The sequence below is a fragment of the Coccomyxa subellipsoidea genome (assembly GCF_000258705.1).
Source record: "Coccomyxa subellipsoidea C-169, whole genome shotgun sequence".
In the NCBI taxonomy this organism is placed as follows: domain Eukaryota; kingdom Viridiplantae; phylum Chlorophyta; class Trebouxiophyceae; family Coccomyxaceae; genus Coccomyxa; species Coccomyxa subellipsoidea.
In genome coordinates this window covers 1653102-1679962 of record NW_005178040.1, presented here as the reverse complement: position 1 = coordinate 1679962, position 26861 = coordinate 1653102, and the positions used below count along the sequence as shown (strand labels likewise).

The window sequence follows — 26861 nt, the reverse complement described above, 5'->3', positions numbered from 1 at the left end:
TTAAAGGTGGCCAAGTTTCAGGTGGACAAACTGGCCATGCAAAAGAACATCATCGACCTGTCAATCTTTATCTCTTGCACACTGCGGCCTTTCTTGAAACTGAGGGCTTTTCATGGCTTTGTAAATTTGGGTTTCCGGACAAATGGGTTGCCACCAGTCTCCTTCCTTTTCTCTCCGACAGTCTTTTGAGGACCGTCTGCTGATGCTTTGCCTTGTGAAGCTTTTTGCCCAGCCTCTCCGTTGTTGATCTTTTTCTCCCTGCAAGACAAGAAATGAAGTACTAATTTGACCCCGATTTAAATCCATCCTGCATAATAAATCAGCTAGAGCATCCTGAGACCCACACTGCTCATTTTCTTCCCAGAAACTTTGCTAAGTGATGATAAAAGCGCTTACCGTAGCATCTGGGAGCTCAGTGGGGTTTTGCTGGCCTCGAGTTCGTGGACAGTGTCAGTGCCATTCTCAGACTTCCCGGCAGCATGGTCATCATCCTGAAAAAATGCCAGCAGCTTAGTTTGCACTGTCTTTGCTCTGCACAACTGCTGTCTGTACTTGTTCTCTTGAAACAACACCAAGACAGAGGGGCTCGGACCTCTGCTGTGATGTCCCTCGGGCAGACACCCGTCAAGCTGCTTGCATATCTTGGGGCAAGGTAAGCATCCCTGTTGTCATCCTGGTTTGCCTCCTCTATCAGGGCTTGCACACGCTCAGCAAGCGCAGTCACCCTGCAAGCCGTGCCCGGGTTTTGAGACGACATGAGAATGTGCCTGCTTAACCAAAAAATTGAAAGCAACAACAGAGGCGTCACACCTGTGATGGGTGGCCAGTTTGAGCGCGCCCTGGAGAGAGGCAGGTAGAACAAGCTGTGCAGCCACTTCCAGGGCACGGGCAATCTTCTCAGCCTTTATTGCTGCATGGAAAACCCTCAGCAGCGCTTTGTCTGCATCCCTCTGGGCTGCCTCTATCTCATTCTCTGCGTCGTCTCTTGTTCCCTGTGCAGGAACCACACACTTTTATTCAATGAGACAGACATATTACTGTAAACTTTTTGGCCTGCCTTCCATTACACTGCCTGATCCACAGCACTGGCAAGCTCACCTCGAGGTCTTGCATGTGTGTGACGCAAACGTGCAGCCGCAATGCATCAGCTTCAAGCTGTGCGGAGACAGCATCCACGGCCACAACTGGGATATGCAGGGGCAGCACACTCAGCACAGGACGTGGTACAACCTGCGTGCATCAATTTATGCTCCTCTGCACAACGAATTCTTACATCAGGTCACACTCGTGTTTTTGGACAGTGTGCAAGTATGTGCTGAAGGCCCCAGTCACTACCTGGGGTCCAGACGCGCTGGCAGCGCTGATGATGCAGTAGATCTCTGATGAGCTGATGCCAATGGGCCAGCATGTCTGGTTTTCTGAGCACCCCTTCGACACCTCGAATACAGGGACCCAGCAGCCTCCATATACTGAGGACCGCAGACGCATCACGCCCTTCATGTCACACGCACTCTAGATGGTCAAACATTGCTACAGTGAATAATGAGGTTGATCCTTCTCCTTTGGGCTTCCTCAGTCTGTCCTTGAGCTGCACAATGACCCTATGGGGGATTGTAGACGCACCAGGGAGTCGTGAGTGGCAAGCATGCCCTCCTCGCTGAAGCCCATCCAGCTGAGACTGGACTGTGGGCTGAGGCAGAGCATGCCACTATGCACCAGCTCCTGCCCATCAACCCGATACAGGCTGTATGCCAGAGCCTGGTGGCCATCTTGGGCAGGCATGCCAGCATGCCACACGACAGCCACCAGGTTCCCATGCGCGGCCATAGCAACAACCCGCCCGGGAATGCTAGTGACGCTGAGCTGCAGGCCTGCCAGGACACAGAAGTTTGGTCACATCATGCATCATTCATGACTTCAGCAGGTCAGACTCCAGAGTCAACATGCAAGTCACACGAATTTGCTATAGATTGATCAGGACATGGCGCGTCCGCTTGCCTGCTGCAGAGAACACACGGAGCAGCTGCCGGGATGTGGCCACAGCGCAGAACGACTCTCCTGCTGCCACAGCGCAGGCCTCCTCCCCGGCTGGAAGACCGACTGTCCAGTCGCTGTTGGGCGCCCAGCTCTCAAAGGGTCGGTACATCACCATGGAAGGAGCATCCGCATTGGAGGTGCTGGCAAAGAGAGCGCCCTGGCTCCGCCATGCCACGCGTTATCAGACATTGCCACAGGACAGCAAGAGGAAAACTAGACAAAGTGCTTCACACTCTACTAGAAGGAGGCCAAGGGACGCACCGTTGCACCGAGGCTGGCCATGGAGAAATGATAAAAGTCATTCAGCAGAGGGACACGCTTCCGATGGCGCGAGGTGTCATGAAAGCTGACCTCCACCACACAGAACCCATCATCCTCCCTGCTGCTGATGCAGCCACTCACGTTATATGCCAGCCATCGACGCTTGCCTTCCCCTGACACACCAGAGAGCATTTGATTCTTCATCAAAATGCTTGACCACGATCAATCATAGACGACTTGGTGATCATTATAATGCTTGGATCGCGTCAGAAATTGTACCAGTGGGAGTTGAGCCAGGGTGAATCGGGTTCTGCAGCTTTGGCAGCTTTGGCATCCGCTGCAGAGGCCTTCCTTGGTATGCAGACTTGGGTTGCGGTCTAACCCTTGGCCCTGCCTCCATGGATCCAGCAGTGTCCCCAGAGAGAACTCCAGCATCATTGGCGCATTCAGAGTTTTCAGCTGGACTGGTGGACATTTCCATGTCTCCATCACCTGGTGAAATATGCCAAAGCGCATCAGGGCACGAATCAATGCACATGAGAGTACCAAGGATTTCGAAAATACAATGCTGTGCTGCACTCATAGTGGGAAACACTTATGGGTCGCACTGTGGCCCTCACCGTCAAGATCGGCTGTTCCATCGTCATGATTGTCAGCCTCTAGCCCAGGGGAGGGGTCGTCCATGTTTGCTGGTCGTGGCAGGTGCTCTGGGATCACATCACGCCAAAGGGTGATACAGCCGTCCTCACTGATACCCGCCAGGATGTTCTCCTCCTTGCCAGGATGCCAGGCCAGAGCAGAAAGGACAGCGGGAGCCTTGCATTTTGTAATTACGGATTTCTGGGACACATCCCAGATGATGACATCGTTGTCGCGGCTGGCACTTGCAATATAGAGGCCTGTTATGCACCAACTCACAGCTGCTTAATGCCTTTGACACTGAGTGTTTAGGGGAGCTACAATTGCTCAGAAAGAAATTTTGCAAAGTATACGACTTCAGGGACAATTGACATTGATCATACCGTTGGGAGAGAACTGCAGTGAATTGACTGGCGCTGTGTGCCCGTCAAGGTGCATGATGGGATCCCAAGACAGCTTCTCATAGAGAGTGATGCCATTGTTTGTGTCCGACAAGGCAAGAAGGCTCCCGTCCGGATGCCAGGCCAGGCCACAGCGAGCAGGTGATGCAGTGTCCACCTGCAGAGCACGCATGCTGAGATCTGCGGAAAAAAGAGGAAATTGGGATGACATTATTTTCTAATACACCCATTTGTGTGAAGGATATCCATACCTTAGGGGCTGCTTTTTGAAGACTGAAAGCAGTTCCTGTTGTGGTGTCCCAAATCTGAAGATGACCGTGTGCAGAAACAGATGCCAGGAACTTGCCGTCGCACTCATATGCCAGGGCTCGTGTGTATGGCCCGGCCTTGAGAGTTCGGAAGACCTCCACGACACATGAGCAGGCTTCAAGTGAAACACTTCCCGGGCTCTGTTGCTGGTCACATGACAAGTAGCACAGCCATGCAGCTGATGCATCAAGCAACTTTTGCGTTGCATACCTTGCTGTCGGAAACATTCACAAGTTTGATGCCGTCATCATCTCCTGCTGCTGCAATATTTGTGCCACTCGGGCTGAAAGCAACCGCTCGAACAGGCAAAGAGAACCTGGTTGCCACCTTGTCAAACTCCCCTGAGGGTAGCTTGAAGACCTGCAGAGGGCAACAAGAACACTAAATGGGGTCGCACTGTGGGGATAGCTACTTTTGTATGCAGTTGGCCCAAAAGAGTATTAAACAAGATGGGGGGCAAACCTTGACAAAATTCGCATCGTCGCCAACCGCCAGAATCTTCCCCACAGGATGCACCGCCAAGCAAGTCAGCTTCGCAGTCTCATTCTTTCCAAGCAGCCTCGTTGTCGCGCTTGCTGGGTCTGTGACCAGTAAATTACCATCGGCTCCACAACTGAACAGCTCAAACGCGGTATCGGATGGCATCCACGCGAGATCAGCCATACCGTCACCATGCAGCATGACACCATCAATTCTTTCCATGGTCAGCCGAACTGAACCTAAGCAGCTCACATCAACACTTGAACTTGAAACACACTATACACTGAACGCATGTAGATTTAATTTCCTTGCAATGCGTACGTAGATATAAGAGAGAACATACACCTATCAGATGGTGCATCAGGTAGATGTCTTCTTGGCTTGTCTTCTTGGCTTCCTGCTCACAACCGGTGACTCATGAGGCCAGCGTATGCATGGTGAGTCATGCCTTGCACAATGTTGCATCCCGTCCACTTCGACCGAGAACAATTGATACATTAGGACTTGGTTGTCTTCAAATCTGGAGATCATTCACTAGGGAGGTTTACTGGAGCTTGGGGTTTGTGCGCATGGATGGGCACCTGATGGGCATCCAGAGCAAGAAAGACGGCAAACGCAAGAGATCGTCGAGTGAAGTTTCCCAGACCCACGATGCCAAACGAACAGCAAAAGGGGACACCATCAAGAATGGGCCCTCAGGAGATATGGCCAGACGTCGGCAGGAGATCAGGAGACTATATGAGAGCTATCTCTTGCTTTCTTCCAAGGCATCAAAAGGCGACCTCAGAGCCTTTGAACATCTGCTTAGTAGAACCAAAGGTCTGCATCTTAAGCAAGCACCAGTCGATAGCCCATGCAGGGGAATCACTGACACTCATGAACAGCAACTTAGTTCTGACTAGTAAGAATCTGGCCAGGATCCCTTGGAGAACAGCGATTGGTTTCGACTCTTATTCCCAGTTTCGCAGCGAATTTCCCCGACAAAGCAGATGCTGCTGTGAGCGGCCTGATACACTTGTCCAGACCTAGTGCAAGCTGGGAGACCGAGCCTGCGCTTGCTGAAGCGTCCTGCCTCAGTGCCCTGGAAGGTCTGGGGACTGTGTGCAAGGCTGCTGCTGAGACGTCCCAGGAGAGGGCTGTCATGAAAGGCGCAGAATTCCTACTAAGGTGTGTGTTTTGCATTCTTGTGCGCTTCCTTCACGCACATGTTGTAGCCACTCAGAATCTAGACCTGACCGTATCGTAAATGTGTATCAGGGACCTCTCCCTGTCAATGTCAGGCAGGCCGGACTCGCAGCAGCGCCAACGGGGATCTGAGCAGGGCAGGCAAAGTCAGGAGGCGTCACGGGCCAAGGCATCTGTGATGACAACCGCCTTGAGTGCGATCTTCAGGACAGCCCCTCAGAAAGTCCTCTCTGCCTGCTTGCGTGGGCTTCAGAAGGGACATGGGGATCTCTTCCATGGTGCAAAGCGCTTCATGTCTGATATCCTCCTAAGACCCTCTGAGGCAGATGCCACAGAAGCCAATAGGCAAGGGGCAAGTACTGCTGATACAGACTCACAGGGCAACTGCCTGGCAGCCGAGGTGCTGCAATCAATGCCCCATGTGCAGCACTGGATAACGGAGTCCATCTCCAGCTCGCAACAACATGCAGGTAAAGATACATGTTCAGTGTGCATGTCAGCAGGAGTGTAACTACGTTTTCAGCCTGATTGAATGTGGCAGCAATTCTCTGAAGCTGAGGCACTACAAGAGTTGCATGCATTGTGCAGGGAGCCCCTTGAGCAAAAGCACAGGAGAAGCTGGGCAGATGTTGACCCTCTTACTGCAGGCGCTTCCACCGGTCGCACCAGGCAGTGAACAGTGGCCAGCAGCAAAGCCGTTTCTGCCAATTTCTCCTGCAGATGCAAGAGAGGATGTGCAGCCGCGCCCATCCCCACTCGCCAGTCCCTTTGCTGGGCAGCGTGAAGGTGCATGCAGGTATGGCAGGTCCATCTTTTTCTCTGGCGCTCATACTGGACCTGCTCCTTGATCAACAATGGGTACTAATCCAAATGTGGTGGTATGCAGACCTGGATCCTTCTCGCTTGAGGGCTTTTCGCTAGAGGCGAGCGGGCAAACTGATCCGCAAGGACAAGGACAAGTCCTTGCAGATGACGGTGGGGCACGTCCCCACTTGTAGTTGTCACTTGAATGAATATAATTTGCTGCATGCCAATCTCAGGAGCTTTGGGCCGGTCCTGTGTGCTTTTAGACAATCACTGGGATGAATGGAGGGGATTATGCTCCAGGGAGTGAGAGGGCGAGTCACGTCGCGTTGCCTACCGTGAGCATTGATCCCCAGCAACTGCAGCCTGGCGGAGACGTGTGCTTGGCTTCGTCAATCTTGTGGTTGACTGGGATCCCACCAGGCCTATCAGATGCTGCCATAAGGGCAGAGTGCAGTTCTTTTGGCACGGTTGTGGACGTGCTGCAGCCCACAGCTCCTCGTGATGAAGCATTTGTGGTCTTTGCTGACATCAGGTTTGCATCGCCACCTTCCAGGCCTGTCCTGCCTGTGCATGGGTATGCTCTTTCAATTCTGTTTGTTTTGCCAGTATTGATTCAAGGACGTTTGATGAGCTCAGTATGCACGACTGCATGCAGGGATGCAGCATGTTGCTATGAGGCAATGTGCGATGCGCCCGTGTGGGGTGCACAGCGATCCAATGTCAGATTCTGCAAAGTACCAGATCAGCCTTCCGGGTGAGAGACATGAAAGGCTTTGACCAGTTTTGCAGCCATCTGGTGTCTAAATTGTTTGCCAAGATTGTTAGGGCGCATGGTTCACCACCGCAGAAGATCTCATAGTAGTCCTTGCATGAGGAAACCATCCCAACGCCTCCCACCCGCATTTTGCTCGAGCTGGTTCTATCCCAAGGAGCAAAATCTGTTTATGTGCATAACATGAGCTTTGGTGCATGCACAGGGTTGATGGAATGGATGGCAAGGTGCATGTGTGGGTGGGTGGAGTGGGCAGCCCCCGTGGCGAGGAGGGGGTGCTTAGGAGGCTGGTTGATGAGGGTGTTGCAGCGCCTGTCAGCATACTGCGAGTGGCTGGGATCAGGCCAGGCCTCATCCTGCAGTATCCGACTGTCTCACAGGCAACGCCCCTTTGCGCCCTTTTTCAGTGGTGCCCGTTCATGCAGTGTTTCAGTCATTCGTGGACCAACCACAAGCTTGGTCAGATACTTCTTGATGATTCAATGACATGGCAACGGCAATCTTTCATGCGTTCGGTGTCTCTTACTTATTCACCCAAAACTGATCCATGCAGGGTGCCAAGGCAGTGCAAGCGCTGGACCGTGACGCTGCATCCCAGGGCAGAGACCCACCCGCATCTGCACCACTATCTGGGCCTCCTCTGGGAGGTGGAAGCCGCACCCTTTGGGTTGGCCAGGTCAGTGCCAGTGTCACTGGCGCACTGTGTGATCCAATTAGTGCTTTCAAAGGTGTATTAACTGCCCTGCCCATTTGGCCCGGGAACAATATGAGCACGGAACACTGCGTCAATTGCTTGAAACTTGCGAGTCCAATAAGGGGTATATTTTATGGCCAGCCTTGATTTAGAGCTGTAGCTCTCTGCACATGCACCTTGCCTCTTGTTGCAGGAACAGCATAGAACAGTACTGTAATTGTGAACATAACAAGAACTCCGGCATGCGACCATTCTCAGCCTTGCTTCTACAGCGGTCCCTGTTGTCCTCAAAAGGCTTCTTAATCTGCGGCAGGTGGGTCCGGCGGTGAATGAGGACAGGCTGATAGCTGCCTTACGGGATTACGGCATGGTCACGGGATGGAAATTCCTGCGCCGCTCCAACTGCGCCTTCATAGACTTTGACACGCCGGGCTCTGCAGCAGCTGCCTTGGAGGCCCTGCAGGGTGCCAACTTCAATGGGTCTCATGTTCGAATTGAGTTCAAGGACGAGAGGGGCCAGTCAGGGTCTCACTCGGGGGGACGAGGCCACCCGCGTGGAGGCAGGTTCCCTCCATCCCCTGGCCGGCCTGGCTGGCAGCCAAGCCACAGGAGCAGCGGCCCTCGTGGAGATTCACCGCCAGTCAGGCAAGCACTGCAACCATTTCCTGGGAGCCACGATGAGAGAACGAAGTTTGTCACAATGTACAGATGCCTGTTGTGAAGGTGAGAAAGATCTGTTAATCTTCCTGAAGCAGAGCAAAGATAACTGTGGGATGAAGTTCAAGGATTTGCTTGCTTGGAACAGGAGACCGCGCTTTGCAAGGGATAACTCACCACAGCTTTCCTGGCCACCAGCATTATCGGATCAGGGGCCCCCATCACGTGTCCCAGTCCCAGCGCGAGCTTTCTATGAGCCGCATGGGTCCATGTCAGGTTGGTGAATCAGTCCGAAACCTCTTGACGACATCGAGATTGGATCAGCAGCTGGTCTGACATCCTTTGCGTTCCAGTTGAGGTACAGCACCATATCATTATCTTACAAGCCACGTCCCCTGCGCAGGAGAAATGAAGAGGGGAAGGAGCTTTGCTGATCATTCTTCGCCAGCCCAGCCTTATTCTGCAAGACTGGATGAAAGGCTCTCGGTGTCCAGCAGAAGATCCGGCAGAGTCTCAAAATGGGATGCCCCAGCAGGCCTCGCAGATACAGCTGCTGAGCACAAGCAAGAGACATTGCCTGGGCCGCCTACCAGCCTGCAGAGGAGGAGCTCTGTAGAAGAAGGTGACTGGTGTTCCTTTGTGATAGTGAAATGCCTGACACATGACGGCACAAGATGGCGTCTAAAACTTTTGTACGGTATATGCAGGGCAAATTTCCATGCCTGCGGAACCCCCGGCACTCACCTCAAGGCCCTCCAGCGTGGACGGTGGAACATGGCCGCGATGGAAGGGCATGCTGGCCAAGAGCGGCAGCCCCGTCTGCGAGATGATCTGCACCGCAGAAACCAGCAGCTCTGGTGTGTGGCTCTGCCCTCCATTGCTGTACACCTAGCTTTCTCACTCGACCTGCGATCAAGTGTCTTGGGCGCTTATGCTTTGCCAAGCGGTGCAACTCATGTGACTGTATCACATTGTCTTTTTTTTGTCTGTTTAATGGAGATCACGCGAGTATTAGAAGGGATGCCCTGCTGATTGCATGAATGCTGGTGTGTGGACAGTGCGTGAGCTGCAGAGCTGGCCGGGCACCCTGGATGTGACAGTGCGCGCCGACCTGAGCTACGTGCTGAGCAACGTCTCTGCCATGAGCGCCGTCCTGTGCCTGGCTCCAGCCCCCCAGCCCGATGCTGATCGGCGCACGCGGCAGCGCGGCATGTTCATCGATTTCATCAACAACCTGTCCAGTCGCTCGCGGGCCGGGGTGGTGCAGGGCCTGACAGCTGTCGACCCTGTGGCTGGCCCCCGAATGCTTTACCTGGTGCCGCCATCTGTGTCAGTGGCAGAGCGCCTGAAGGTGGTCTGGGACCACAAGGAATGCGTCTTTGCTGTGGTCATGCCTGCTTCGTTCAGTTGATACTACCGCTAAATTCTGCAAATGCGCTTGGCCATCCAAAAGTATTACAACCAACTCGGATCTGTACACCAACTTGCTTCTGTTGCTTGGACTCGCGGTGTGGGCATAGTCAAAACCAGTGAGCGTTGTGATCAACGGATCTAATCTTTCCTCAAGGGATATTCTTTCAGTAAGGTCCACGAGCAGAGTGTATTGTCTTCTGTTGGCGTTCTCCACAATGTAATGCTGTCAATGGGCATTGCTTGAGACAAAACCTCCTCCTCCTTCCCGAGTCGTTCCATTTCAGCATCAACAATGGATTCCCTGGATTGCAAAATATGCTGTTGGGGATCCGCCAGGTCAATCTAATGCAGACAAATCCCGTAACTCCATAAGTGGATGCTAAAAAAGACGCACCTCGTGTCTTGATCCATATCGGAGTAGAGGAGTGAGATATGAGGCATGTAGTCACTGAGATCATCATTGTGATTGAACGCTTTCCTTATGGAAGCAGCAGCTTCCATCAGGGGCTTGTCTCGCTGACACAAGATATACACGCATTGATGAAATAGCTTGCCGGCAGCAGGTTTGGTCAATTCCACAGAAAAAGCCTGCAGAGTTGAAGGACAAGTGCCTGAAGAAAGGTCTGTTTTCTACATGAACGCCTTGGAAAATGTTATTCAATAATCCAACACATCACCTTGATTTGATTTGCCACACCCTCACTTCTTTTCAAGACGAACTCCTCGGAAACGTTGGAAATTCCTCCGAGCAACGTGATGTGTGGTGTGAATTTCGGTGCATTGTGTGCTGAGGCTAGCTGATTAATTTCCTGCTGCAACTTATGTCGTACAGAACCTGCGAGGAAGCTGGTTTCAATCCTCCACTGGAACCCAGATCACTATCGAAACCATGAACGTCAAGATGCCGCACCTTTCGGCTCTGCCCAAAGAGAGTAGCTCATGCTTGACAAAGACGAAAGGAGTTGAGACACTTCCAACTGAATGACAGTCAATCCCGAATGAGAACTCCAACACTCGCTTTTGGAGTTCTCATTCTCATTCAATATCCTGACAGGGCGTCTAATAGATATGACGTCATTGACGTGTCAGCTCAAAATTGAAAATTTAAACCTTGGAAATCCACTTTCCTCCTTCAAATATTTTCTCAAAGAATCAACATACTGTGGATGAAATTAGTGACATTACAGCGATCTGACCATACCATGCATAGTGCCAAGTTGCACCGCATGTATGCACCATACATTTAGTCACTGTCACCCGACACTGCCAGTGTTCAACAGTAGCTTTGGCAACTTGTAACTTCAAGTCGGCAACAGCCTGTGTGCTGGGAGCAGACTACCGTTGGTACTATGGTACGTCCTACAATATATTACATTTGCACTTCAAGCGGAAAATGTTCACCTTCAGAGTGGCATGTACTAAAGCCTTCAGCAGGGCACGTACACATCAAGTGCAGGAGGTTCAAACCAGGTCTGAAGTGCACTGGTGTGTTGCCAGGCAATTCACAATTGCCAGTGGCCAATGTGTTTCCAAGACTGCTGACATGCGGAGATGCTGTGTAATCAATTCACAAGTACAACCTAGTGTCCAAGGAAACTCCTGCAAGAGGCCTGCATGGTCACAATCGCCTTGTGCTCCTCACATCAAGTATGGTGGCCCGAGCTCGAAGAACAGCCTCTCTGAAGTGTCCATCGATCACTGCGGTGGGAATTCCCATTGATGTTTCCCTCAGCCATGAGATCAGAGAATTCAGGGACTCGGGCGAAGGCCAATCTTTGGCCGTGTCCCCCTCAGGCTGCTGGGCGGCTGATCGCTTGCTGTTGAGCCCCGCAGGTTTCCGTCTATCCTGCTCCCAGTAGAGCTTTGCCTTTGTGTATGTCTGAAAGATCCTTCCATAAGGTGATTGATAGACCTTATCTGTGCCAGACATGTAATTTATCACCACATGCCCAAAGATGTGCTTTGTCAAGATCTCTCCAGAAGTCCAGTGGTTTATGCCTCTTTTCAATCTTGTCATACATGCAATGAGGAGAGGGTGGTGCTCACATTTTCTGCCGTCTCCAATTACTCTGTAAAACACCTTCCAGCCTTTCGGCAGAGGTCCTGCTGGCATAGGCGTGTCATCATCCACTCCTTGAGATGCACCATTCTGGCGATCTGTTCGCCCACCCTTCTGAGAGCTGATGTGTTCAAGCGCTGCTGCCGTGCCTGCATTGCGTCTCCTCTTACTCGCACGCTCTCCAACACGCAAATCCTGACACTCTGACGTGAACACTATTTTCAAATCCTGTTGGGCCTGTGGCTCTTCTGTGACGCCCTGGTCTGCAAAGCACTCCACAATAGATATCAAGTCCTGTCCTGACAACACTACATCGCTCTCTGGAGCACCGAAAGATAGGTACATCTGCATTTTCGGAATAATCTGTAAAATTATTTCTCACTTATACCTCATGAAGCTCTTCTTGGGCATTTCTCGGACTTCTCATTATATCCCCATAAACCCTACCACGTGCACGAGGGATTCAGGTTAGGCCTCTGAAACGGAAGAGGGCTCAATATTTTATGGCAGGGAATCCTTAAATGGCTGTCTGCAACATATATGAAACTTTGTTTTTCATTATTGAATTGTAGCCGTCATCGTGGCATGGAAGATGTTCACAAGCCCACATCAAAAGTTTCTCGACACACTGATCAAAGCCTTTGCTTATGCCAAATGTGGTGCAATTGCAGATTGACAGATCGTCAGAACAACGTATTTCACGCTTGTGATCTTTCGTGAGTGGAATCCGTCTGGCAAAAATGGTGAAGGCTGGCAGGTCGAGGCCTCCCCACAGCCCTGCCAAAGTTGTGGAAAAGCCTGAAAACCGTCTTAAACGAAACACTCCCTTTGTCAGCAATGTAAGGTTTCGCACCAGCCTGCCGGAGGTGAGTGCCGAGTTCTCGCCTTGTGGTATAGTGCTTGCCATACAAGCCAGCATCAACACTCGAAGCAAAATGGGGGCTGTCCATCAATGTGCAGGTGCCGTGCGACCCCAAGATGCTGGTTGCAGTGCTTCAGCCGGACAAGCTGTCACAGTTCAATATCACCACCCTGGAGCAGGAAATGCGGCAGGACCTCATCCTGGAGAGCGGTGTGGGCATCCCGCTGAGTTTGCTGGATACGCAGCGCTATGCTGTCCCAGACATCGCCCAACCATTGGCTCCAGAGGATGCTGCATTAGTCATGGTATGCCTGCATGGACGAGTTGCAGTGCTGATCTGCATGCTGACTGTTTGGGAGGGCGCCTGTGTATCTGCTTACATGATGGACATTGGTGTGGCAGGGCCCGACAACAGAAGAGGGACCGGGGGCTACAAAGAGAAGGGAGAGATTGCGTGGCGAGGGAACGGAACTGTCTTGGCTCATGCGGACCACCTACATTGCCAATGACATGGAGGAGCGCAGGCAGCAGAGGAGTGCAGAGAAATCCGGAGTGGCGGCCACTGAAGACGAAGCCATCGATCGCGATGCGCAGATTGCTGCGATTGAGGTGGATCTGTCCTTGCTGCGCTCACACTCTGTGGTTTTATTTGCTGCACATCCCTGATTTAGAGTGTTTGAAGGTGAGCTAAGTTGTTCTGCTGACCACGACAGGCAACCTTTGAGGAAGCAAGGGCCCCCCCAACACACATCCGAGATCCCAGCCTGACTCCTGTGGAGATCATGCCCGGTATGAGCAGCCCCTATGTCTCTTGCTCCTCGGATTCCGCGTCTCAGCTGACTTTCAAATTTCACTGAGTTTGCTGGGTGGCTGCAGTCCTCCCTGACCTTGACAGATTGGGGAACATATACGTGCGCATGGCGTTTGATGGAGAGCCAACAGCTGATCATGACAGGCTCGCAAGCCTCCCACCAGACAGCGTGAAGCGATTAGCCGGTGAGCTTCAGATACTTGCAACTGTGATGAACAGCTCTAGTTCAAAACCTTCCATGTCTAGAAGTTGTGCTGACATTGGGTTTCTCTGCTGCGTAGAACACGCGATCATGAAGTCCTTCACTCTGAACAGTGACCAGCACGGGAAGGAGCAGAGATTTGTGGCATACCTGCTGCCTGAAGAGGATCCTGTTCAGCGCAATGCTGATGAGCCATCCTCGAGCCGGTGTGCACTGGTGCCTCACCCTGCACACATTCTGCGTTTGTTTGTTGGGAGTACTTTGCATCCCCTAATCTGGCACGCATGTTGAGGCTTCTGATGATGCATGGGAGCAGGGATGATGCTGAGGATCATATCTCCTATGAGTGGATCAGGGAATACAACTACAAGGTTCACAATGATGAGGACCATAGCACCTTTTGGTTCTATTTCGACAAGGGCCGTGTGACCTTCACAGACCTTGACACAAAGCTGTCTCTGTTCAAACGTGGCAAGCAGGCCACAACACAAGCCTTTCAGCGACCATCAGGGGTAGGGCCAGCCCGGTCATGTGATCATCTCTTTGTGAAGACACTGCAACCCATACAGTCACTGCCTTGATCATGTATGAGCAACGCAGTCCCTGAAGCAGTCATGTATCTGGCAGGTCACATTGAAGAGACGGAAGGAGAGGAGTTCTGAAGAAGATGAGACAGCAAGACAAAGGATGCAAAAATTGACTGCAGACGATGTTCAGGAAGATTGATGTTGTCTTCTGAAGACATGTCGAGCTCATGTGCAAGTTGCAGCCACACTTCATGCATAAGATTCATCCATACGGATCTTGATCAATACACTGGTTGGTTGATCATTTTTTGCTTTCATGAGAGGGCTTACGACTGCATGCGTCTGACTTCATGCAAGTTTTTCTGTTGTCTTTAATAGCTTTCAAACTAAGGCAGTAAACTAGTGACATGATGCATGCATGAAGCCACTGATCAAACCGCAGATAAGCTTCACGGATGGTGAGCACGTTGTCATGCGTGCATACATGGAATGCACGTTCCATACGTACTTTTCCACAAGCGTGTTGCAAGTACGTATACTTGCAAGTACCACTAGTGAGGATATATCGATACACTGGCAACTCCTGTGTTCGTATTACTTATATAAACTCCCACACAGTTGTCCCCAACACGTCAATGGGAGTGCATTTGCACTGCCAGGCTGCGCTGATTTTTTGTAGCCGCACTAAAAATAACGCAGCGGCTGCGCAGTTGTTTGAATGGAGCGGTGGCATCGTATGGTGGCACAAGACGCCAGCTATATGGACCGGGGAGTTGCGCTTGCATTGCCCATAAATGGATCCACAAAATTCCTAACACAAAGACACATGCCCTGCATGTTGCATGCCTCACTGCATAGTTCATGCTACTCTTCAACAAGGTGGAAACATTTCCTGAAGCAATCCTGATCTTGCAGTTGCACTAGGCAAAAAGTGCAAAAATCCTGTGTGTTCCTTTACTCCAATCGTTGCCACAATTTTCCTCTATAAGTTGTCTTGATGTGTGCGCATTCATCATCAGAGCTGTCTGAAATGGTGGCATCAGACAGCAATCCTGCTTCCCGCCCTTCCAAAATGTACCGTGTCACCTGAACAATCCCAGAAACCATCTTAAAAGTCATATGAGGCTCTGAAAATAAGGTAAGTGCGAGCCTGACCAGCCTCACCTCTCGTATAAGAGGACAGATGGGAGGGCAACTGTTGGGATCTGCAGCTGGGTCAAGCCAGAAGAGGACGCCGCCCCCAAGACGACGCCCACTACTGTACCTCAGATATTGCCTGCTTTTCCCTGTGAGCCACAAGTGGAGTCAATGCATGCACCGACTGCGCATTAGTGCTTTGCAACTGATGTTGCATCCTCTTCATGTTGATGTATTGAGCACATCAGACTGGCAGACGACACGCCTTTCACAAGGTCCCGGACTGCCTCTCTGAATAGCTGCTGCCCGGTTGCTTCTCGGAAAGTGATGCCGCATGCCTTCTCATACATGCGCATCCATCTGCCCTCCTTCCTTGCCTCATTATGCCAGGCGGTACAGACGCAAGCAGAGACACCCAAGGAGCAAGGATCCAAGCGGTCGAACACTGCTTCCACTAGCTCAGGCGCCAAATCAGTCCAGGCAATTCCTTCACCATCTACTGCACCTAACACCCTTGCTGCTCGCTTCTGCTCCTTAATGGCCTCTATTGACTGAGTTTTGACAAGCCGTTGCAGTTGTTTTTTCTTTGCTTGTGGCAGCACTTTCACAGCCGCTGAGACCAGGCCTTCGCAGGCATCTGCATTCCTTCCTGTCCTGTGCAACCATTGACACCCAGGAGCATTAAGATCATACACTCCGGTGTGATGCAGTCTCTGCCAACAAAGACACTAGTCCAAACCTACCCGTCGCACAGGCTCACAGCCATCATCGTGTCTCTGAAAAGTACATCCTGTAAAGGTTTTCGAGTCTTGTGACTTCTGCCATTGCCTAGATGCTGCCAAAGATCAGCTAGCTCCAAGTTTGCACGCTCAAAATTGAACGTATTTCGCAGAGCAGCAGAATAGCCTGCAGCATTGTATCTTTCTAGGACTGCACAAGGACTGCACGCGTCACAATCAGAATCGCTCTCCGATGGAATACTCATTTCCTATTGCTTGCTTGGCTGCAGTACTAGTCTGCAGTCAACGGACTCCTTGGTGAATCGTGCTGAAACTTGATGTATCTGGCCGACTGGATTATACATATGTATACTGCAGTAGTGCTCAGCTTTTGTATTTCAATTTGGGGAGCATTTGGCAGTCAGAGAGCGTTCATTTCTATGAGGGTGTTGCCCCTTCAAGATATACAAACCCCTCGGGAACCCTCCCACTGAACTCTCACCAACGGGGGCCATGCCATTACTTTCTCGCTACAAAGCTTTTGACAGCATCACATTCATCGAAAGTAAACTTTGCAAGTGGCCAAAGTTACCTGCTGCATCGTTCAATTACCGATGAACAGGGGTTTCCTTTATGGCTTTCACCCACATTTCCGAAAGCTAGACTTAACAAATCGCGGGTAGTCACCATCTTCGAAATGGTCGTGTGGACAACTAAATGGAAACAAAGAAATATTTGGGGAGAGGGTCGATCATTTTTCTGATACTATTGATTACTTTGTATTATCTCCCTGCCTGGAAGCGGAATGCAGAAAAAACTGCAAGGACGCCCATTAATGTCTCGACGTAAGCCTCTGCAATTGCAATGCTATACTTCTCGCAGCTCACGTAGTGCATGAGGTTGCTCCCACCTCCACCCAGTTGAAGGGCGTCATCACTGTGCAGGGCAAGGACTGGGTTTCGATTTGAATACGATGATTTCTGCGATACTCGATTCAATTCAGGGGGATGGGTGGGAATCCCAAATGTCAGGTGGGCGCCTCCGACTGGCGGGTTCTTGGGCCCAGTGCTGGTGCCTGCAAAATGATTTGTCCCCCAAGTTACACACGCGCTGTCCTCGCATGTCGAGGTCCTCACATGGAATGCGGTGGTGCTGTCACAGTTGTGATACCAGTACGAGGAGTGTAGCCACGTGCGGGCCAAGCCATGCAGACAACTGGCAGTGGTCCAGTGAAGCCCTGCGGTGCGGAGCAAGGCGCCAAGGACCCGCAGACATGCGGAAGGCTCTGGCAGATCGCTGGATTGTGGTTGCGGGGGACTCCATTGCGAGGTTCTTCTTTGCAGCGCTTCTGCGTCTTGCTTCAAACAATGAATGTAAGCCCAGCCGGGATCAACAGCGCCTGCCCCAGGAGAACTCGCATAACATGACTAGCTGACCTTGCGGCAACTTATTCACTGCCAATGACTGAGTTTGTGTGCGACTGCTACAACAGCACAGCAGATTGTGTATGGACATCAAGATTTTGAGTACATACTGCCCAACAACATCAGAGCCACTTTCAAATGGGCACCATACATCGCTAATCTAACAGAGCTATTTGGCAACTGGTGGGTGCAAAACCTTTCTGAGAAAAAATGGGGTCAGCTCTTCTGAAGAGTTACCGGCAAATGTCCTGTGCGTTGTGGCACTTTGAACCTCACACTTTCCAAATTTCTGGGCATGCAGGAGTAGGGCGAATGTGGCTCCCGATGCAGTTGTAATGAGTGTGGGGCTATGGCACATGCTGCACATTGATGATCCTGCTGACTATGCCAAGCAGTTGCAGGCGCTTAGACACGCCGTACATGGTTTTGTCAGTGCCTCAAAGGTATGACCTTGTGACTTCATTGACTATGGTAATTGTGGACATGTGATTACCCTCAACTAGAGCGCTGACTGAGATGTTCCTTACTGGTTTATCAGGTTATTGCTCTGCCACCCATGTCCTTTTTCAGCATCTCTGAAGTTTTCCCGCCAAAATTGAAGACGGAAGAGAAGAGAAAGCACTTGACATACCAGAATGTTGATCTCTACAACGAAGCCATACAGAAGGCAGGCCTACTGGTGCCTGATGGGGCACTGTACCTCGTGGACCTGCATCACCTAACTCAAGGTGCAGCAGTGATTGTCCCTGTAGCAGTATGACAACCTGCACATTTGCCTTGAAAGGAATGTCTGATTTGATCGATGGGGTCGTGCAAATCAGGGGTTCCTTGCCTGAAGGCTTGATGTGCATGCACACAGGCTGCGGACCAATGTGCTCACATGATGGCTTGCACTACAGCAATGCTACATATGATGCTGCATTGCAGATATGGGCAGTGAATACCCTCTCATTAATGACATCCTAAGTTGCTAAATTGCCCTCGTCGAGCCGCTGCAGCTCTGTCACCGTTTGCTCTGCTAAACCATAATCAACACCCATGCATCGGCTTCTAGCTGCCCTGTGCACACTGTGGCATGCACATGAGAGGAGCCTGCTTCCGCTGCACAGCAAGCAACAGAAGGTTGCTCATGCGGCTCTTCACCACGCTGTCTGGTGCTGGCAGTTCATGACATGCCTTTGCCTGGTGTTTGTGCTCGGGCCTTCCTGCCGTCGGCCTGTCAGCAGCCTCATGCTGCCGCCGAGAGCCGAGTTGCTGCGGAGTGCTTGTCAGCCCCCTCATCAGAATTACTAGAATTGCGGCGCCTTGGTGTGCCTGGCACAGAAAACCCTTCTGAGCATTATGCTTGCTATAGACAGCATATGCCGACACTGTAATCATAATGAACATAATGCATGACAAGGGTGTTTTGTGACAAGAAGCACCTGGCACAGAACGCCCTTCCTAGCAGTCTCTTGCTATAGACAGAATGTGCATGAAAGGGGCACTTTTGTGACAACAAGCAGCCTGGCACAGGAATCCCATTGCTAGCAGTCTCTTGCTATAGACAGCATGTGCATGAGAGGTGCAATTTTTATAATAGCAAGCAGCCTGGCACAGAATCCCCGTTCCATCAGGCTGCTTGCTATAGACAGCATGTGCGTGAGGGGAGATTTTGTGACAGCACGCAGCAGCACAGCTACATCGCTCATGCTGCCGTAACCTGCAAGTCACAGCATGCCTTGGCTTATGCCACCTGTTCATCTCAGTCGGCACCTGCCAATTTTTCTGCTGGTGCAGTCGCGGCCTTGCGCTCGGTACCGCCGCTCATGTTGGCATGGCTTGCCTCTGCACCTCGCACAAGAGGTCCAACTGGGCACACTTCGAGTAATACAGCAATACATGCATACAACCATCACCAGTAGGTAGAAGTATTGTCAATAGCCCGGGTGGCACCTTGATGTGCTATCGGCAAGGGGTACCGTACAAACAAACCCACGAAATATTTGACCGGTCACAAGATTTCCAGGAAAGTCCTGCCAACTTGCTAACCAGCTGGTGCTGTGATTGAAGGGAGCGGTGGACGTGAGGGAAGCCCCCGAGGTATTTTTGGTGTCGATCATTCTCCCTGACAAGGCCAATTTTATGTTCATTATCCCAAATTCAGCACGATTTCTTTCTCTCAACATATACACTGTGCTGGCAGGTGAGTTACAGCGGACGAAATCACATTAGTACTGGACACACTAGAGGACTGGAGAAGCCTGATGGTGTCTGGAAAGGAATGAACCAAGCTAGAGACTGCACGAAGGCACTCAAAATACCATGCCAGTTCCCACAGCAAAGTCACATACTGGACGCACTGGCCTGCAGTGCTGACTTTATAGAAGACCGATAAGAATCAGCAAGTTGCATCATGTGCACAGCATATGCATGTTGCACAGGTTGCCAATTCCAGTTGGTGTCCACCTCAGCAGCAGAAGCCCTCGTTGCCGGGCATCACAATGTCCTATCTCTGATCGGCACTTGCATTTGATCCCTCATGTGATAATTCTCTGTCCTTCCTGAAGTGCTGCCACATGAAGAATTGCTGGTTCTCGATGAGTTCCTGCAAATTTCAGCAGGTCTGTCAGCAAAATATGCCTTTGATACCTCCAGATGCATAGGTGCCATGGTGTCAGAGGCGCACCCGTACTGGGGCAAGGGCAACTGCCGTCCTGAACTCCGGGCTCTGCAGCAGCCCCAAGAAGTGAAGGGAATGAGGATATCTGCACCCGCGCACCCTCATGAGCACGTGCTGATCAGCCAAGGGTAGTACAGGCCTACTCAAGAAAGATGCATGGAGCAGGCAAGGAGATGCAAATTAGAGAAAGCCTACATGATGTATTTTGCGAATTGCGGTTGTTTCCAGTAGAGCAGGTATTGCAGGTACTCTAGAAAAGATGTGTCATTCCCATATGTCTGTGCTATCCCTGTTACAGCATCACAGGCTGAGAAGGTTAGACTGATTGACTGTGCAGGACCATTTTGACAAAGGTAAAACCACAAAGAATCTTACACTGCACATATTGCGGATTGGCCAAGGAGTTGATGAACTCGAGTTCCAACTCAAAGCGCCGTCGCTCGTCAGGCAAAGCTGCCATGCGCCAGTTTGAACATTTAGATCCAACTATCTGAGTCACAATGTGTGGACAATGTCTTTTCTGGGGCACTTCAGCTGAATCAGCTCTGCAGGCATCCACGGTGATGAGTCATTCCTACGGTTCGAATATATATATCGATATTATATTCTTATTATATTTACGGGTCAGCTGATCAGTCATGACCCATCTCACACAAATGTCCATGGTTGAACCTCGCCAGAGAAAGATTGTGTGGGATTACCACGCCTGCATTACGTTCAGAGCGCAAGCAGTCTCTGGAAATCCATTTGGTGACAGCCACTGAGCCCAGAAACAATATTTCCACAAAGGATGGGCGGGGACAGACCTGTATTTTGTGGTAATTTTGAGTACGACGCCAGCGTGCGGGAGATTGAGAGGCTTTTCGACAGATATGGATCGCTGGACAGGGTGGACATGAAAACTGGTGAGGCTCATCAACTGACACGCCAGACAACCTCGTGGCAACCCATCCCCTTCTCCGCCCTCACCCTGACCTGCATCCGCGGGACATCTACGTCCAAGCGCACAGACGAAGGCTTGCCGCGATCGACGTGTGCCTTACGAGCCCGGAGCAACCTTAGACACCCACATGACTTTTCTGCCATCACCAACCAGCAATCCAACCTCAGTTTCAACTGTTGCCTTCCTGACACTCAAGAGTAGACTCGGCGCAGCAATTGCTGGGTTGAAGGTGCGATGCGGCCCCCTGTGCATTGTCTGGATATTTTGGAGACGTGTGGCTTGATCTTGACAATGGAGCTTGTGTGCAGGTTTTGCATTTGTCTACATGAGGGACTCTCGAGATGGCGATGATGCCATCAGGGGACTTGATGGGTGAGGCTCCCTTTTTCTAATGCTGTATTATCGCCACCAGGCCTGAAGGCTCAAATATTTAAGCTGCACTTCTTCCTGCTGGCAGGCGTGAATTTGGGAACCGAAGGCGAAGACTTCGTGTTGAGTGGGCGAAGGTGGGTTGGCCTCATCCCTTTCTCGGGCATCCGCATCTCAAGCTACTGCTTCAAAGTGTTCATACGTTGCATGTCTGTGAGCCAACAGAGCGGGTGCTGGTCAGATGGATGGGGAAGTGCGGCGCCGTGAGGATCTGAGACGGCGGCAGATGAAGCCTGCGACCACTCTCTTTGTGGTCAACTTTGATGCGGATCGGACACGCGAGCGTGACTTGGAGAAGCACTTTGAGCCCTTTGGTCGGCTGAAGCGCGTGCAGATCAAGCGCAACTATGCATTTGTGCAGTTTGAGAATGTAGATCAGGCGGCCGATGCTCTCAAATCTGTGAACGGCACCCACCTGCCAGGCGCGCACCATACTTGCTGATGACTCGCAGAAAGCAAAATCATTGTTCTGACTGCATTCGTCAAGGTCTTCAGATGTTACATTCTTTGGGTATGCCAGGTTCCTTTCCATAACTGAGTGTGGATGAACAGGTGACACTCGCCCTCTGTCTGTGGAGTATGTAGCACGTGAAGCCGATGGCCGTACACTCTCTGAAGGTGTGCGGAGCCGCAGCCGCACCCGGTCCCCCTACCGGAGGCCACGCAGCAGATCTCCTGTCTACACCCGCCGCTCGCCTACCCCCAGGCAAGAACTACACTGCCGCCATGAACATGCACAATACCGAGCGCGATCCTTGCCAGCTGTGAAGCCTGTGTTTACATCATGGCATCTTGAGGTGCAAAGTGCTTGCTCTCACTGACGACCTTGGGAAACGGTGCAGGGGCCGTGCCGCCAGCCTCAGCCGATCCCCTGTGAGAGAGTACAGCAGATCGCGCTCGCCGCGGCGCTCCCTCTCGCCGCGGCGCTCTCTGTCCCGGGGTCGCTCTTTGACCCCGCGCCGCTCTCTGTCGCCGCGCCGCTCTCTGTCACCGCGCCGCTCTCTGTCTCGGTCACCCAGACGGCTTTCGCGCTCGCCTTAGGTCGCACATTGCAGCATGCTTTGCCACAGAGCACGCCCGCAGAAAGTAACGGTGGCAGCATTCGCAAGTTCTCATTTTATTGACAGTGGGCTGACGGTCTCAAGGGGCAGTGGCACGGGGTCCTGCATTGAAGTTGCGGTTTGAGTGATCTAATGAGAAGTCGTAACAATCACGAGCATCAGTGCACATGTACGTATGCAGTCTGCTATGAAAGCTTTGGATTTGTAATCACCAGCCAGCACATAAACATGCTTGGCGCACATATTATAATGGAATGCTTAATACACAGCATTTTACACAAGCCTTCTGCGTACTAGTGGATGATTGCCAGTTCAACCTGGACAGTCTCACAGTGCGCAACGGCTGCAGTCGCTGGTGTTGCATGGACAGATTCTAGCTCTTCCAGCAATTATGATGCAAGTAGAGCAATTCAAATCTCAGCACATCTGCTCAAACTCGTCATTGAGTCATGATTACAGTTCGCGAAGTTCAGCAAGTGTCCAATTATGCTTGCTACCCTTTTGGGACTTTTCAAACACTGACCTCACCCAGAACTTGGGCCAAGAGTGCTCATTTCTTCTTGTCAGATTTCCGGGCAAGGTATCTTTGCCGGGCTGCATCGACTGCGGCTAAATCATTCTTGCGAGCATTTGCCACTGGTACATTCTTCACCACTTGTTTCTCAGACAAGTCTCCCACAACTGCTGCTCGCTTTGCAGCTTTCTTTGTAGTCATTCCTCCACTCAGACGCTCCACATCAATGTTGCGCAGCTTTGGCAAAATGTCCTCCACCCATTCTGAATCCATAGGGCACACCTACAATTGCGCATAACACCTCAATGCCAAAAAATGTGTAGTGTACAGCTACGTATCTGGCAAGTCCAACAAGGGGTAGGATTGTGGCAGCCTTCAACTGCAGCTTGTCTGCAGGACATACCTTGCCTTTTGGCAGGACAAGCGTGTAATATTAATAACAACAAAAATATAGCTCCGTCAGCTGAGATCCATCTACCAGATCAGATTTTGCTTTAACACACATGACAACTGCACAGACCTTGGGAAAACATGTACTGTCTGAAAGGTCCCACCTTGCTCAGAAACACCTTGGCTGTTGCAAAGAGAGCGTAATAGATGACAAACTCCGGCATCAGGCCGTCTTCATCAGCCGCTATCCTTGCGGTTGCCGGGTGCAACTGTGCCAGGGTGGCCCTCTCGTTTAGGGTCTTGTAACCATTGTGCCGGGGCATTCTGCGCGCCAGGCGGTTTGCAAACCCCACCAGCAAAGCCCTCCGCAAAGCATCCACCCCTGCAAGGCACAATCCACCCCTTGCTTGACTTTTACATGAGCCACTAAAGGGAAAGGCATGCTTTGCTGTGATGGCTAGTGGCACAGACATGCTCAAGCACCTGAGCTATGCCGCCTGCGTTTTGCTTCCCTCCTGTCCTCTGCATTGTTCGCAATGGATTTGGCGCAAGCCAGAGAGGCTTCAGGCAGCACCTTGGCCCCTGCATGTGCCAACAGGTCTGCCAGCTGCTTGCGCACCTCCCTTGCAAAGTGCATGCCCCGCACATCCAAACCCATGTCTTTGCACCATTTTGATGAGAAGCTGTTCCTTTCCCAGGCCTGCGTCGCAGATCGAATTTCAAATTTTGGGCAGCTGCCAACTGAATGGTTCATGCAGGGCCTAAACAGAAAGAGAGCTCGGGGTCCGCATGGGGGAGCTGTATGTGGACATGTCAGCCTTCAAGGCTCATTCGCGCGGAGACGGGCCCACAAAGATGGAGGACAAAGATCCTGCTGGAAGGCTCCTTTTTGTCTGCAGCATAAAAGGAGACCAACCTGAAAGATGCGCAGCATGAGGATGTGGTCTCCCAAGCCTTCTTTCATCAGCTCTGCCAGAGCTGCACGGCCCTGCTCTGACAGTTCTCCCTGCCTCCCATGCGCGCCAGCCTCATTCCTCAACAGCTGCACGGGCCCCCTGTCGCACAGTATCAAGGTTTAGCCTCTGAGCAGACGGTGCCTTTGACGCTCCTAGGATCCGAGGGGAAGGACCAATAGCACCTGTTCCCCAAGAAGATAGTCTCGGCAGACAGCATGGCCGCAGCCGTCAGAGTCTCTGGCAGACAGTCATGATCTGCAGCGGCCAGGAGTGAGCGGGCAAGGCTGGGCTCAAGGGGCAGAGCAGCCATGCGCCTGCCCAGCTCTGTGATGTGGCCGTCCCTGTCTAGGGCGTCCAGAATGAGCAGCTGCCGCAGCGCATCCTCCAACGCTTCTGACTGCCAACAAAAAGGTTGCCTGTCTCAGCACAGGCCAAACTGACCAATACAGATGGCTGCACAGGGGGCCATTGCGCTTTTCCCGCTGTAGGTCTGGTTGCAGGAAATGCAGCGTACGAGAGCGGGAGATGTGTCTGACCCCTGGAGAGTCGAGGTAGTCGAACGCCAGCACATCGATGTCTAGCGGCAGGCTCTTCAAGTACAGCACCGCCGTCAGCATGTTGGTGCGCTGGATCTCAGGCACCGTTGTCTCGCTCATCTCCCTCTCAAAGAACTGGGCTGTGTACAGCCGATAGCACTTGCCATTGCACACGCGCCCCGCTCTGCCAGCCCTCTGCGTGGCTTGCACCCTGCACCAGAAGGAGTGCGATGCCCCTTACTTAAAAGAAGCAAAGCCTTTTCTTCCCCAGTGACGAAGGAGATTGCATGGGCATGACACGGCGGCGAGGCTTGTAGACGGACCTTGAGATGGGCACCACGTGCAGAGACTCCATGCCTGTGGCTGGGGTGTAGGACTTCTGCTTGACCATGCCAGGGTCCACCACATACACAACGCCGTCCACAGTGATGGACGTCTCAGCAATGTTGGTGGCCATGATCAAGCGCCGGCAACCATCTGGCGGCGGAGCAAACACCCGAGCCTGCCGCAACATTCACCTCCAGTTAGCACATTTGCGATCCCATCACGTGTCTTTGAGGCCCTTCAACATAATGTCTGGTCGTGTAGGACAAGTGTACATACAAGGCAAGAGTAAAAAAGGTAGTTCCTGCTACTGCATACCTGAAGCTCCAAGGGCATGGCAGCATACAGGGGAAGAATCAGAAGATCAGGGCAGGAGTCTTCTGGCAGCTCGGCAATTGCCTCACTAAGCTGTTTGACAGCCTGAAGCACAAATACAGAGTTAAGTTATAGAATGCCATGCACGGACACTGAACAGGTAACACACACGAAAGAATTCATGCTATGATGATGACGCACGTACTGGAAACCTTACCTTGTCAATCTCAGCCTGCCCTGTCAGAAATACAAGGATGTCTCCGGGAGGCTGATGCAGGTGGATATCAAGTGCTGTGTCGACAGCAGCAGCAAGATAGTCATTCTCATGGTTGCCTTGTGAGTGGACAATCTGCACTTCATACTGCCGGCCAGGAATGTTGAGGACTGGGCAGCCATCAAAGTACGCAGAGAATTTGGCAGAATCAAGCGTGGCTGACGTGAGAATGAGTTTTAGCGGCTTCTGCCTGCATGTGTTCAGGCAATTCTCCGTCAGACTGCCCGATGACCATGTTCTAGGCAGCAAGCTTTGGGTGCTGACATGATGAGCACAATCCCTCACCTCGTCTTCACCAAACTCTTCAGGACGCCAAAGAGGACGTCGGTGTTGAGGCTGCGCTCATGTGCCTCATCCAGCACTATCACCGAGTATGCAGACAACTCTGGATCGTCCAACATCTCCCGTAGCAGCGTGCCGTCTGTAAGGCAATGGCTAGCAACTCAACAGGATGGCTGGAGGTACATCAGAAGATTGCCGTGCAAGTCAAGTAATTGTGTGGGAAAGGTACCTGTCAAATAGACAATGCGCGTCCTCCTGGAAGTCCGCTCCTCAAACCTGACACGATACCCAACCTCCTGCCCCACTTCACACCTCATTTCCTCTGCCACTCTCCGGGCAACAGTAAGTGCAGCCTGCAAAGGTGAGCCAGACATTCAGGCGTGCGTCTTCCCTTGAGCAATTCAAGACACTTGTCAAATGCAGAGCTTGGATGCCAGTAGCTGAGCTTCTCACTTACCACCCTCCGCGGTTGTGTCACTCCAATGCAACCTTCTCTGGCACAATACGCTTTGTCTAGCATCTATACGGCACAAAAAATAAGTCATCCTTGAATGCGTGTTATTGAGTGCAACCTTTATAGCGACCTCGAGGGCTCCAAAGCATTGGAGAGTTACTGGACCTGGGCGATCTGTGTAGTTTTTCCAGATCCTGTCTCGCCAATTATGACTGTGATGGGGTGTTTGAAGACCGTATCGAGTATCGTCTGCCTGAAGGGCCATATTGGCAGCTCCTTAGCTGTCATCGGTGCACCCAAGCCTTGTCAAGATCGACAAACTACA

At 51.7% G+C, this 26861-nt stretch overlaps 6 protein-coding genes across 6 annotated transcripts; 3 read left to right on the top strand and 3 right to left on the bottom strand.

The window, feature by feature from the left end:
- Window positions 1-707: 707 nt before the first annotated feature.
- On the bottom strand, window positions 708-4013 carry COCSUDRAFT_12736 (WD40 repeat-like protein; the record flags this gene model as incomplete). The annotated part of the gene is made up of 11 exons (XM_005650445.1): window positions 708-971; window positions 1099-1230; window positions 1336-1494; window positions 1624-1863; window positions 1982-2194; window positions 2299-2509; window positions 2664-2790; window positions 2907-3197; window positions 3321-3495; window positions 3590-3742; window positions 3858-4013. Coding segments are annotated over 11 exons (2121 nt in total), but the record flags the coding sequence as incomplete, so codon positions are not given.
- A 3093-nt stretch (window positions 4014-7106) lies between these two features.
- COCSUDRAFT_64916 (RNA-binding domain-containing protein) lies at window positions 7107-10643 on the top strand (the record flags this gene model as incomplete). Its single annotated transcript, XM_005650444.1, has 8 exons — window positions 7107-7205; window positions 7445-7567; window positions 7899-8208; window positions 8950-9099; window positions 9301-9956; window positions 10050-10243; window positions 10333-10490; window positions 10566-10643. The coding sequence occupies 5 exons, from the start codon at window positions 7107-7109 to the stop codon at window positions 9651-9653; spliced, it is 1035 nt and encodes a 344-aa protein (XP_005650501.1). The 3' UTR covers window positions 9654-9956; window positions 10050-10243; window positions 10333-10490; window positions 10566-10643.
- A 1600-nt stretch (window positions 10644-12243) lies between these two features.
- Window positions 12244-14504, top strand: COCSUDRAFT_64915 (hypothetical protein). The gene is made up of 8 exons (XM_005650443.1): window positions 12244-12580; window positions 12675-12881; window positions 12979-13185; window positions 13290-13365; window positions 13453-13572; window positions 13669-13795; window positions 13906-14101; window positions 14217-14504. Exons 1-8 carry the CDS (start codon window positions 12455-12457, stop codon window positions 14313-14315), a joined length of 1158 nt encoding a protein of 385 aa, XP_005650500.1. The 5' UTR covers window positions 12244-12454; the 3' UTR covers window positions 14316-14504.
- Window positions 14505-19572: 5068 nt separating this feature from the next.
- Window positions 19573-20545, bottom strand: COCSUDRAFT_52630 (SOH1-domain-containing protein). The gene is made up of 4 exons (XM_005650442.1): window positions 20434-20545; window positions 20254-20347; window positions 20065-20143; window positions 19573-19983 (listed from the first exon to the last, which is right to left on the bottom strand). Exons 1-4 carry the CDS (start codon window positions 20516-20518, stop codon window positions 19885-19887), a joined length of 357 nt encoding a protein of 118 aa, XP_005650499.1. The 5' UTR covers window positions 20519-20545; the 3' UTR covers window positions 19573-19884.
- Window positions 20546-20848: 303 nt separating this feature from the next.
- Window positions 20849-21872, top strand: COCSUDRAFT_12541 (hypothetical protein; the record flags this gene model as incomplete). Its single annotated transcript, XM_005650441.1, has 4 exons — window positions 20849-20963; window positions 21310-21373; window positions 21459-21507; window positions 21612-21872. The coding sequence occupies 4 exons, from the start codon at window positions 20849-20851 to the stop codon at window positions 21870-21872; spliced, it is 489 nt and encodes a 162-aa protein (XP_005650498.1).
- Window positions 21873-23041: 1169 nt separating this feature from the next.
- On the bottom strand, window positions 23042-26824 carry COCSUDRAFT_13147 (putative ATP-dependent RNA helicase; the record flags this gene model as incomplete). The annotated part of the gene is made up of 13 exons (XM_005650440.1): window positions 23042-23287; window positions 23560-23821; window positions 23992-24095; window positions 24312-24405; window positions 24534-24748; window positions 24888-25098; window positions 25211-25389; window positions 25530-25631; window positions 25744-25990; window positions 26086-26221; window positions 26312-26435; window positions 26540-26602; window positions 26702-26824. The coding sequence occupies 13 exons, from the start codon at window positions 26822-26824 to the stop codon at window positions 23042-23044; spliced, it is 2106 nt and encodes a 701-aa protein (XP_005650497.1).
- Window positions 26825-26861: the final 37 nt, after the last annotated feature.

Excerpts from the sequence above, each read along its gene's own strand:
- COCSUDRAFT_64915 (XM_005650443.1), top strand. The coding sequence starts at position 12,455 with ATGGTGAAGGCTGGCAGGTCGAGGCCTCCCCACAGCCCTGCCAAAGTT. Across the intron at positions 13,573-13,668 it reads CAGCGTGAAGCGATTAGCCG|AACACGCGATCATGAAGTCC; the intron begins GTGAGCTTCAGA and ends TCTGCTGCGTAG. Across the intron at positions 14,102-14,216 it reads CCTTTCAGCGACCATCAGGG|GTCACATTGAAGAGACGGAA; the intron begins GTAGGGCCAGCC and ends TGTATCTGGCAG.
- COCSUDRAFT_52630 (XM_005650442.1), bottom strand. The coding sequence starts at position 20,518 with ATGGCAGCTTTGCCTGACGAGCGACGGCGCTTTGAGTTGGAACTCGAG. Across the intron at positions 20,144-20,253 it reads CAATTCGCAAAATACATCAT|ATATCCTCATTCCCTTCACT; the intron begins GTAGGCTTTCTC and ends GCGCGGGTGCAG. Across the intron at positions 19,984-20,064 it reads TTGCCCTTGCCCCAGTACGG|GAACTCATCGAGAACCAGCA; the intron begins GTGCGCCTCTGA and ends TGAAATTTGCAG.